The following is a 12867-nucleotide window of genomic DNA, read 5'->3' as shown; positions in this document are numbered from 1 at the left end:
TTGTCTACGTCTATTTTTAATTGCACAGTTTAAGTTTGATTCATTTAGTGGTATTCTTTAAATCTTTTTTTCGGGTTAATATATATGTATGGGAAGGGGGCGTCGGTTTTGTGTTTTAATTTGTAACAAATGTTTCATGTCATGTACGTCTTTGTAACCTGCTACTGGATGCTTTGAATTTCCCTCAGGATCAATAAAGTATCTATCTATCTATCTATAAAAAAAAGTTTTACAATTGTAAAAAGATAAAAATATAAAATCCACCTTTTCCTCATAACTGTGGCCTGTCAGATTTGAGTTGTGGATATATAAACAGATATTATCAAGTGAGACATAAACCATCTAAACACACATTCGTCCAGTCTTAATTTCATGTTATTTAAAATAAATCTGTTTTTTGAGGGTTAGGGTAACTCTAACCCTTATGCTAGATAAATAATCAGATCCATAATCTCCCTAATTTCTTCTGCAGGTCATGTCATGCACATTATGTCTTGATAAAATAATAGAAGTCACAGGAGCCGACTTCACAGCAACAAAGCCGAGCTCACCTTCTGTTGCCTTCTGCTGCAATGAATATTCATTTATGATTGTAGAGCCACTGGAGTGACAGCTGGGCTTTTGTTCACTGTGTCACACGTTAGTTACACAGTTTACCGTGTGTGTGTGTGTGTGTGTGTGTGTGTGTGTGTGTGTGTGTGTGTGTGTGTGTGTGTGTGTGTGTCTCTGTGAAGTCAGATGTCATACCTTGGTGAATTGCACTCGTTAATAATGATTTCATTAACTGATCTCCAGAGACAGACAAATTAATAGGAGAGTATCAGTTTTCATTCTGACACCTGCAAATAGACATTTGTCTTCATCTTTCAAACCCCCTCTGTCTTACTGCTCCAACATTTTCTAACACTGGTTCTGGATTTTTGTGTGTAAATAATGTAAATAGAGAATTTTAAAGGGCAGGGATGTCTTGAGTCAGGGGGTAGTCTGTGTAATCCAGTTATTATAGTGATCTGGGTAATATAATCTGCTTTGATGAGGATTAGGATTCATTCAATCTAATCCAGTAGAAAAAGTCTGTCAGTGCAGCTTAGTGGCTGACAAACACATAACAGTAATTACATTATAAGTGGAGAAAGAAATGTATAATGTAGTTGCGCAAAGTAAATAAATGTCTCTTCTACATTTTCATGAATTTTCTACCAATTTGAACTCCCCTCATTTCATTTTTGAATCACTTGCTGCTGATGCTACAGAGGCTTCAGATGATCCAACATTACTTCTGGCTCTCCTAACTTTAGAAATGTTGCTGTTTCCTCATCACAATGCTTGTAAAATAAAAATAAGTGTTTCAAAAGTGACACGGAGTAGAGGCTAATATCTCCGTCAATTGTTTTTTTTTTTTAAATGTGAAATGATTTTTTTTAAATATTTCTAAATTCCTTGTTGCCACACTCACTGAGCGTTCCCTGCTCCTTGTGTTTTTGTATGATATGATAATTTTGGACATTGTCTGTGGGTTTCTGCGCATATCTCTGTTGGTCTGCTCCTGCTGCAGGCTATAGCTGGCTTATTAAATTACCCCACTGTCTGTTGGGAATTAAGGGGGTTGCATTGACAGCTAATTTGGTCCAAAGAAGTGCTGTCATGCTGCCATGCAACCCATGGGGGGTGCTGGGATAACATGGGTGGGGGGGCAGGGTGTGGCAGGCATGGGAAGGGGGCAGGGAAAGGGGGGATTGAAATGAAGTCATCTCTCCGGAGAAACATAATTAGTTAAAGCTCCTTCCTGTGCATGCACCCCCCCACCCCACCCCACCCCACCCCATGTAAACCCCCACACAGCAGGTATGAAATCTACACACACACACAATCAGTTGAAACATGGGGCAATGTTTAAATCGTTGGTTGTCTTCCTCTCCCTGCTGGTAACCCCTGTGGTGTTTGTTGAACTGCTTTAATTGTCCCAATTCCATCAGGACTTATCCACAGTTACATAGATTTCTGTTTTCAACGTTTCATGTTGATGGATTTAAAAAAAAAAAAAGTTTTCACAAGGAGGAATCAAAGATGACGTCAAAAAGGAAATCTCAGTCTATGTTGTATGTATGGCACAATCAACCTGAGATTTGTTGGCATGAATACAAATATAGATCACCAGACTGATCCATTATTAGTACCTTGCATGTCCAAATATGTCTCTTACCTGCTATAAAATCATATAAAATGTAAGCTGGAGGGTTAGCATCATAAATCAGTCCCGTACAGGAGTACAATTATTGCGGTATGAAGTGGAGGAGAGGAATAGAGGAGAGGTCAAACTTTAAGTCATAGTTTGCTGATATAGCACTACTGGACTAATGTGTATTTTTAAAAATAGTCCTCGGCTGTCTCTGGATAAAAGTTATAATACCCTCCACGGTCTGCTGATTGTAATTACAGCTTTATCTGCTACAGTTTATCTGCTTTTACAAGAAGCCTGGTCAGAACTTTTCTTACCGAGTGACCTTCTTATTCCTATTCTCAGAAATATGATTTCATTATGAATCCAGATCCACAAACTGTGAGTCACACAGATCCGATGACATCATATATATGTCACTGTTTGTGTGTGTGTGTGTGTGTGTGTGTGTGTGAGGAAGGGAGGCACATTAGGGATGATGAATATATGAATCGTTCAGTATGTTTGTCCTCAGGGAGTGATCTCTGACACCAGACTGTATGGATTGTCCCTCTGAAGCATCGCATCGGCCCAGTGCCTTTGTATTCACTTTCCCATGTATTTGTATACCAAAGATGCCATTTTTGCCCATAATAATAAAAAGTAACCAAAGAAAATTATCCCTCAAATCATAAGCTGTTGCATCATTAGTATTATTTCATTTACACACAGCATGTCTCTTTGTCCATTTGCTCTCTCAGTACCCGTCCGTCTCTGCTGTTATGTGTTGTCATAAATTCATGTTGTGCATCAAGACATGCAAATGTCCTTCACACTCCCTCCCCAGACAGAAAGGTTAATGGTCAATATCAGCAGTATAGCTGATAATCAATACAGAAGTAAAGAGGCTGTTTCTCAGTCGCTGCCGGATTCAGTGCCTCTTGCATTTTTTGCCGTGTTGGCTTTTTGGATGTACTTTTGTCTTCCGTCTTGTTCTTGCTGCAAAGCCAATCGCCCTTCTGGGACAAATAAAGTTGAAGAGGAGTTGAGATGAGATGGTAGTGCTATTATTACACGTGTCCTGACGTTTGGTGAAAATGTGCGGAAGTGGAGTGTTTGCCCTCAGCAGCCAGAAGATCAGGACTGAGTTATTCAAAGAAAGTTTGAGACTAAATATCCTCATTTGCTCAATATTACATTCAAGAAAACGTTTGTACTTGTTTTTGTCTCTTTGCAAACCACATTCACTTCAATTTAGATTGATGGAAACAAGGTTTAAATAAGCTGCTTCATTTATTGTCATAACATTGATGTCTTGTAGTGCCAGAGGAGGGGCTTTGTTGATTGTAGAACACAACATGCTAAAATATTTTTTATATAAGAATAAAAAAGGCATTAGATATTTTCCTTTTTCAAACATTTTCCAAGGATGCATCTTTTAATGTGTTGTAAATGATAACAAACAATGCGCCTTTGTCTCACGGCCACCATAATAAAAAAAAAAAAAAAGTCAAAAGAGACCTTGTTTGGGACCAAACTTTTCCCCTCAGGCCTTAATTTAGATTGTCCCATTTTTTACCAGTTAACCAGCACACACTGAGGCTGACAATCAATCGGGGCATTTCACACTGAGTTTGCCCCGCACCTCTTTTGACTCAGCGTGTCCTCTCAGACAGCAACAAACAGATGAGTCTGCAGAGAGAGAGAGAGCACAAGAGGGTCAGAGGAAAGGGGCGACTGAAAGGCAGAGACAGCAATAAATGAAAAGAGATTTATGGATAGCACTGCTCGTTAAAACTGATTGGCTGTGACATTGAGAGTCATGTCTACTAGCATGTGCAACATATGACCTGCGCACACATCAGTTAGCAGACACACGTGTTAAACTGTTTACTAGTGGTTCAGAAAATGTGAGTGTTAAACCATAAACACTCGCACGCGGAGGAAGAGTCAGCTCCATGGATGGGTGGGCTCGAATACAAGATCTTCAGTAATCTGTCTGCTTTATCTCCAGAGGACCTATTGATGATCTGTCCAACACACACTTCTCACTGATTTACACCCGACACACCCATACACACACACACACACACACACACACACACACACACACACACACACACACACACACACACACACACATTTTCATTGCAACTGTCAGAAGAGAAGGAGACATCAAGGAGAAAGAGAGAGACGAGGCGCTGAGGTCAGATGAGTAAGCAGAGTTCTGCTCTTGACTCGCCAGCAACAAAATCCATCCCACAATTCACCGCTGAGGGTCACTCAGTCCTGGTGTCGTCATGGTAAAGAGAATATAATACCCCTGGACTTTTCTAACGTCTGTGGGTTTCAATGCATGCGTGAGTTGCTGTACACATGTGCATGTAAGATGAGTTGTCTGTCGATGGCTTTTAGCCGTGTAATCACAAAGAGAAACAACCCCCCCCCCCCCCCCTCGTTTATTCCACTCCAGGGTGTCATGATTTGTTCTTGTTTAGTGTTGTATTTTGTTCAATTTCCTGTTTTATTCTGACATCCATCCATCTGATCTTGTATTTGTTGTGCGTTCCCTTGTGTTGCTTTAATCCCTCTGTGTGTATTTTTCTGGTTTAAGTTTCTTCATTTGTATCCTTGTGTTTCTCTTTTCCCTTGTCTTGTCTGGAGTGTTTCCTGTTTTATTTTGTAGTTCTCCCCCCCCCCCCCCTTGTCTGGTTTCCCTCCATGTTGGATTGCCCTGATTGTCTTCACCTGTGTCTGATTACCCCAGAGTCTATTTAGATTCACTTTACCTTTGCTCTTGTCGTCAGTTCATACTTCTACCTGCACGTGTTGATTCGTCTTCACACCCGTGTTCCTGTGTTTTCTAGTGGCTCTTTTGTTTCTCCTGTTGGATTTTGTTGGAAAACTAAGCCTTGATTTTTTTTGTTGAATTAAATACTTTTTTTCATGAGACTGCATTTGGGTCCCCTACCTTTTTCTGCCTCATAAACACAGGTGTTTTTCCATGCAGATGTAGATCTAAAATAGCACATAAGTCTATCAAATCTTCTTAGACATGAAGATAATATCTTGTTTTACATGTTCAGTGAAAACAATGAACATATATTCACTTTATTTAAAAGAAAAGAAGCCATTAACAGACTGTACTGAGCAGCGGACTCTATAGGTAAGTTTAGTAGAATAATTGCAGATAATTAACAGCCCCTTTATCACGAATGGATGGTGCAATATAAAGTCAATTTGATGGGAAATAACCCTTTAAAATGCTGTTTCAAAATACGCTTCCTGATGTTGGTGTGTTGGTCATTTTCATGAAACAATAGAGATAATTAAGAGTCCATGATTTATTCCTTTGACCAACTTATTAGACCGTCAATAATGTATCCTAACGTTTATTATTCTTGTGGCAATAAACAGATTCTGGTACCTGAATGCATCGCCCGTAACTTTGTAGAATCTGCTCTGCGTCCTCTGCTTCTTTCATGTTTTTTTTTAGTGTTTTTGTGGCAGCGTACACACGTTGGTTTTAAATATTGAGGGGTAAGTTTCCTCGTTTTTTTTTTTTTTTTTAAATCCAACCATGCAGTGTGAATGAGTTATGAACTGTTGGTAGTCTTTGCTGCTGAAGTTTCAGGTTCACTACAGGTTCTCTCTGCCCTTCAGGCTGTACGTCATATTACAGATTACAATCTCAGGTCCCATTTCCTTCAGGTCTGTGTGTGCATACATTATTAGTGTGTGCACCCCTTCGGAAAGACCCAGACTTTGAACCAAAAAAATAGGGGCCCCTGTTTTAGGTGCTAGCTTTTGATCTGTCTCCATGAAGATGGAGGGCACTGATAAATAATACTTCCACACTGGAGCCCCCCCCCCCTCTATACCTCCAGGGCTCCAGAGCTTCATAATACTTCACCCCACACAGAGGCCTCACCCTGCTGGGGTCCTGATGGCTGCACCTGGCTCCCGCAGCTTGCTTTTCTTAAAGGGAGAATAAAACCACAATCATGGGCCTCATCACATAAACCAGCTGTCTATCCATTTCTACTTAAACGGCTCTCTTTGGGGACGTGTGTTATTATTCTTGATTATGAGGTTATTTTCTTCCCCCATTGTGTTGGTTACGGTCCGTGTGTTGGGTGGTATCATTTTTCACCCTACAGGGGCTCTGACTAACCCACCGACCACCTCAGTGAGGAGTTACCCCTTTACGAAACACTATACAGACATATGAACCTCAGCCCGTCTTATCACCTTTCTTTTGGCAAGAACTTTCATACAGAGTAAATTACGAAGACAGCTCTTTCTTCAGGGCTGATTTAGAAATCTGTACATTTCTTCCTGTGTTACATATTCTTTCCACTCACAAAAACAAAATCTCTATAATTTCTGTTTACCATGTGCAAAAGTAGGCTCAAAGTAAACAAAGACAACACTTGACATACATTATATGTTTATGGGTTTTTAATGAGTAACCCATGTTGCCAAGTTTTTTTTTCTTTTGGTATTTTGTTGTAAACAAACAAAATTGCCTGCATAGGGCTGGAAAATATATCGAGTTTCTAAGGTATATCGATATATTTTCAAACAAGATGTAGGGTAAGACAATATCGTTAACATGGATATAGTTTATGTTGCATTAAAATAATGTTACAGAGGTGCCAGGTCACCTTTTTCTCATCTCACCGATGATGACGACTGACTGTCTGTCCCTCTTAACCCTGCTCCTCCTCTCTCTCTCTTTTATTGTATTTAAGGAACATTTTTATTTTATAATATCACTTTTTAAATTCACAAACAGGTAGTTTATTTTTCCATGTGTTTTCACTGTTAATAAAATACTGATATATATCGAGTATCGCTAGAGTTTTGGTCCATATCACCCAGCCCTACCTGCATCTGAACGTCACAAATCACAGAAGCCTTACTTTTTGTTTCCCTCTTAGGTGGTCTGGGCAACACAAAACTGGGACTTTGAGTTTACTGGGGTAGAAACGTCCAGATGTTTGTGCAGTGTTTACCATAGAACCACAAAACGTCTCAAACATACACTTTTCTTTGCGCCATGTGTGTTAGTGCATGTGTGTGATTGAGTAGGTGTGTTTCGCATTGGAGGAGGCTGTGTGAGGTGGGCAGCGCTTGAGTTTATTCTGCCCCCGTACTGGTCCTCTCTCTCTCTCTCTCTCAACCCCACGCATCATACTCAGCCTCACACACACACACACACACACACACACACACACACACACACACACACACACACACACACTCAAACATCAACACACACGTATATTCACACAAACACACTTCCACTGGACCACTGAAACGAGGCACGTCTGAGAGACCAGTGCGCTTCAATTAACGCTCCTCCGACGGATCCCCGGCGTGGACATATTTCATTTTTCTTCTCCCCCCCCTCACAGTCTCCTATAGGGATTTTTTTTTTCTTCGCATGTGTGCCCTGTTGGTGCAGAGCGCGAGGACGCCACTGAGGTGTGTTTGAGCCATTTGGAGGATGAAGATAATCGCTCGGTGAATGGGAAACGCCGACACAGAGGCACCGCTACACCGTCCCCAGCTCTTGGCGAACACGCTTCTGTCGGCGAGATTTACGCCGAAGCCGGTGTCTGCGCTCTGCGGGGCCGGGCGCGCCACGTCTGGAAGGAGTAGGGAGGATGGAGGGCTTTTTCACAGAGGTAAGCACAACAAGAATACAGTGTCACTGTCAGCCGAGCTAAACATTAATGACAGATTTAAGCGTTCAGGGTGTGATAAAAACCTGCTCTTTCACCGCCTCACGGCCTGTGGTGCATGATGCTTTTACGCCTTTTTCGCATGATTTACATCGGGTTTGGTTACGGCAGGTGTTGCTTTTGCCTTCATCGACTGAAACCGTTCCTCACACCGTACCCACCAGGAAAAGGGCTGTGTCTTTATAAATGCATGTTTTCATTGATTAGAAATCAAACCCAACACCTCGTCAGTCTTATTATTAGTGAAGCATCATGGGCCTGGCCTATAGGCTACCTATACAGCTTGGTGGTGAATTAATTCTGAGCAGAGCCGCAGATAAATTGGCCAAACGAGAGCTGACACACATCCATAAGGCTGGCTCTCGGATTAAAGCCAATCTGTTAACGGAGGGTGGACCGCGTTTGGCCCTGCAGCTACAGCCCTCCCACTCTGTGCTGCCCGCTGAAAGGACCCTTTTTTCTGTGCTTTTTAAAGTGCGATGGAGATGGGATACATGAGAGAGTATTGGTGTGGTGGGCTGCGGGAAATGAGGAGGAGGGGGGGATGCAATGGTGAGAGTGAAGGAGGAGGAGGAGGAGGAGGAGGAGGAGGGGGGATTGTGTGTCTGGACAGAAAAGGTTAAGACAGGTGGGAGCTCAATGGTTAACAATTGGTATCTAATTGAATATGGTTAAATTGAAGGTTATTCTTTCTGCTTGCTGCTCATTCCTGCACTGCCTAATGGGGAAAAAAGCTTGTCATTCTCCCTCAGCATCCTGGGATGTGTGTGACAAACCATCCGCAAGCCTTGTGTTCCTCTTCCATTCGGACACAGAATGTTTTTTTTCCAAGCCCTCGCTTTAATTCACGTCACATACTTTTATATTTATTTTCCTTCTTTCCTCATTGTGGACCATCACACCCCTCAAGACACGACTCCCACCTTGCCCCCCCCCCTCCCCTCCCCTTTATTTAATGTGTGCTTTGGTCCACACAGCCCATTCATACGCACACACGCACACTTATCTTACCAATCTCATGAACCACTGTCTTTTCCTCAGACTGTGATGCCAATATCCGTCCTCTCCAAGCTACTTATGCTCCCCCCTCTTAAGTTAATCTGATATGGGTTTAAATGCCTCTCACACTGGCAGTGATGTCATGCCATGAGTGTGTGTGAGTGGTTGTGTTGGTTTATGCTGCATGTGGGTATAGAGATGTAAGCATTGGAGGACTGGATTTTCTCCCAGCTGCTTGTGCGGTGATCCATTGAGTCGTTGCAAAAAGTGTGAGTCAGTGCCAAAATAAAAAGGTGAACGAGGGCATGACATAGTCACCACCACTAGTTCCAGAGGATCCTGCAGCAACAGCTAAGTGAAGCAAAAAACCCCGTCCCCTGCTCCATTTCCCAACAGTCTGTCTGAAATATATTGATCACGGCATTGATTCACGCCGACCACCACAGCACCAACCGGCACGGCGCAGAACATGAACGCCTATGTGAGACCCGAAAATGGAGTGACTTATTGAGTTATGATGCTCAGGCCTGCAGTCCTGCATAAAGCAGAGGAATCTGATAGTCAGAAGCATGACTTCATGCAGTGGGGCGCTGACTTCATCAATCCTCCCGGGAGGTGTCTGTCCAACATCCCACTTAGTTTCATTCCTCGGCTGTCTTTATCGCTCCATATCCTTCAATTCTTATATCACTGCGTTCCTCCGCTCGTCCCTTAAACCATAGAGTGAACAGCTGACCTCTTTCTCTCAACCCAGGCAGAAAAAACACGATAGCTGGCAGATCAAGCCGAGCATGAAATGTCAGGTGGCAGTAGACGACTGTAAAATCCTCCAATATTCAAACAGGATGTGCTTAAATCGTAAAAAATGGTTGTTTTTAGTGACTAACAAACGAAGATCTTTCTTTGTCTTACAGCCTATTCATGAAGAGATACATATGTGTTAGACATGGCCGCTAAAAAACCTGAGGGGACGTTAAAATTAATGTAATCTTTGCAGATAATTTCTGAGCATTGTAATGAAGTTATTCATGTAATATTCAGTGCGTTAGCTGAAACTGCTCAGTACAGCTAACTGCTTATTTGTTGCTTATTAATGATAATTGCATTAAAGACATATTAAGCCTAACTCGTATTCTATACATATTGTACAAAAAAAACCTGCCAAACATGCGCCATTTAAACTGTATAGTCATGCTAGCTAACTAGCTAAATACCTACTGGAAACTTATCATCATAAGCTATTACAGCTTTTTATGGTACTATGTTGAATGAAACTTGACAGAAATCATTTATTCATACAGGATAATACTGGTTTGAGTCCACATAGCTTTGTTTGTCAAAGTCAAAAGTCAAAAGTCAAAGTCAACTTTATTGTCAATTTCAAAATATGCCAGACATACAGTGGAATCGAAATTGCGTTTGTCTCCGACCCGCGGTGCAATACAACCAAAATAAGTTAAAAAGATAAAATAAAATGAGGTAAAAATAAGATAAATAATATTTACAGTAATAAATTCTAAATTGTGCAAAATGGTAAAATAAAATAAATAAAATACAATTTTAAGAAAAAGTAAACTTGTGCAATATGTGCAGTGCGCATTTAAACGGATTGATAATTAGTTATTAACCAAACTTGGCATTGGAAATATGCTTTATGCTGACCTAGATAACATTTACGTTAAAGCATTTTTGGCAAAAAGTTTGGTTCTTTGAAATAAACCAATTTTGTGTCATTTATTTCTAGAATTTGAATCAAAATCGGCAAGGCGTTCATTATTCAACATCCTGTCAGGTCAGGTATTTGACTGCAAGCTAATGTTAGCCTGAATAAATGTTGTATTTCATTTCTAATTTTTTTTTAAACCAGTAGGAATGTTAAGTTAAATCCTTGACGTATAAATCTCTTCATATTCTTATTATTTATATTCTAAGTGCTTATTTATGTATCTATTCTTATATTGTTTTATTTGCTTTGATAACCTGCTGCTGTAACGCCACAATCTCCCAGTTTGCGATCAATAAAGTAATTCTATTCTATTCTTTGTTGAGCCTAGCTTACCTTCTCACAGTTAGCAGGTGTCAATATTCAGTAACAACAAGCCTAATATTAAGATGAAGACTCATTTGTGTGTTGAAACTTTTATCAAAATTAAGTGTTTGATGGATTTCCACTTAAAAACTGAAGTTTAAACACAGCTTACTGTACATCTATGTGTAATCTTTTTTAGTCAAAACATCAACTCTTCTCCCCCTGAAGTGTTAGCTGCTTTAGTACGAACGAGGGCTCCCAATCAAATTTGAATAATTGTCAAGTGCTTTAGTTCACAAAATATAAAAGATTCAGGTATGAGCAGTGAAAGGGTTTGTAAAGATGTTAATGATAACACACCATTCTTTTAAAACTGGGCATACTCAGATGAAATAATAGGACTTATAAGTGTGCAAAATTGTCTTGAACTCATCAAGTTGTACATAAAAATGCGTTAAAACATTGGACATAGGGGGCGCGCTGGTGGCGCAGTGGTTAGGGCGCGCGCCCCATGCGTTGAGGCTGTCGTCTCAAGCGGGGCGGCCCGGGCTCGCCTCCCTCCCGCATGTCGCTCCCCACTCTCTCTCCCTGGTTTCCGACTCTATCCACTGTCCTATCTTTCCATTAAAGGCACAAAAAGCCCAAAATAAATCTTTAAAAAACATTGGACATAGTGGAAGAAAATGGAGATTTACTGTAGGTATTGCTTTTTTTTTTTGAGTGTTTCTCAGACCAAAAAAGGACATTTTTGTAATCTAAGGTGTATTTACCTAAACAAGAGCTGCTTTCATTCCTTCATGAAATTGCTAACCTTCTTGAGTCCTGATGATAGCAGCAGCAACAGAGTAATTTATGCCTCACTAACGTTGGAGGTTTGCATTATATGTTACCCTGTGCTCCAAACACCTGCATTTCTGTACATGTGTTTATATCAGAGTACGATGGGTGGCTTTTGGATCCCAGGCTGACATGTTGTGTTGATAGATCTGTAGGTGCACTCAGCCACCATGAACCAACAACCAGCGAGACACACAGGTGTGAATGGGATATAACAGCTTTCACAACCTTACCTCTACTGTCACTGTTTCTGTATCATATCTACCCCCACTTTCTGTCTTGTTTTTGCCCAGTCAGTCAGTCAGTCCCGTCCTCTCGCCCTCTTCTACTCTGTTGTTAACCTCCATGGAACAGGCTGTAAATAATCATTTACTACTCTGCAATTTGTTGAGTGGCTGCCTTACTGAGACTATATGGCAATGAAAGGTGGATTATTCATGCTAGGAACTTTCCCGGCATTAAAATATTAATCAGCTTTAGATGCGTTCTGTATGGCTGCTTTCATGTAAAGCTGTCAAACAAGCAGGAATAAACTGTTTGACTTTGAAATGTGGGAGTTTCAGGAAAGAGTCGGTCCTTTGTGTTGTGAGATGCATTCTGACGTAAAAAGGCTTAAATTTAGACGAGTCTGTGGTAATAGATTTTGGTCCAAATTATGCGGTATACTTTGTATGAAGCGTGTTCTGTAGGAAGCTGGTTCAGTGGAGGGAAGGGAACAGTCACTGGAGATGTGTGACCTATATTCAGCAGCAATTCAACACATTTGTTCTGCTCAGGAGCTGCAAGTCTACTTCTCTCTCTCTCTCTCTCTCTCTCTCTCACTTTCACTCTCTCTCTTTCACCCGCTCTCTCTTTCTCTCCCTCCCTGCGGCCACCCGCTCGGTTGCGGTGCTTCTCCATCTCAGTCGAGCAACCACTTTTGGTGTTTCTCCGCCTGTCTCCCTCCTCCTTCTGGCCTTCTTCCAGCTCTTTCTTTTCCCTCCCTTCTTTTATCCTCTCCACTCTCATCCTGGTTCTGCTTGTGTAGGTGTGAGAGTCAAGCCACGTTTAAGCTGTTCTAGTGTTTGGTTAAAACAACATCTCCGATCGTCCTC

At 41.2% G+C, this 12867-nt stretch overlaps 1 protein-coding gene across 1 annotated transcript in view; it reads left to right on the top strand.

Moving 5' to 3' along the window:
- The first annotated feature begins 7615 nt into the window (after positions 1-7615).
- Positions 7616-12867, top strand: part of myo10l1 (myosin X, like 1) — a 54687-nt gene continuing 49435 nt past the window's right edge. Inside the window, exon 1 of the mRNA XM_061062816.1 lies at positions 7616-7851. Coding sequence (XP_060918799.1) covers positions 7831-7851 — 21 coding nt within the window. The 5' untranslated portion in view covers positions 7616-7830. The remainder of the gene's footprint in view (positions 7852-12867) is intronic.

Source organism: Labrus mixtus, chromosome 18, assembly GCF_963584025.1.
Source record: "Labrus mixtus chromosome 18, fLabMix1.1, whole genome shotgun sequence".
NCBI classification, from domain to species: Eukaryota; Metazoa; Chordata; class Actinopteri; order Labriformes; family Labridae; genus Labrus; species Labrus mixtus.
Note: the sequence above shows the minus strand (reverse complement) of the source record. Positions and strands in the feature narration are given on the sequence as shown.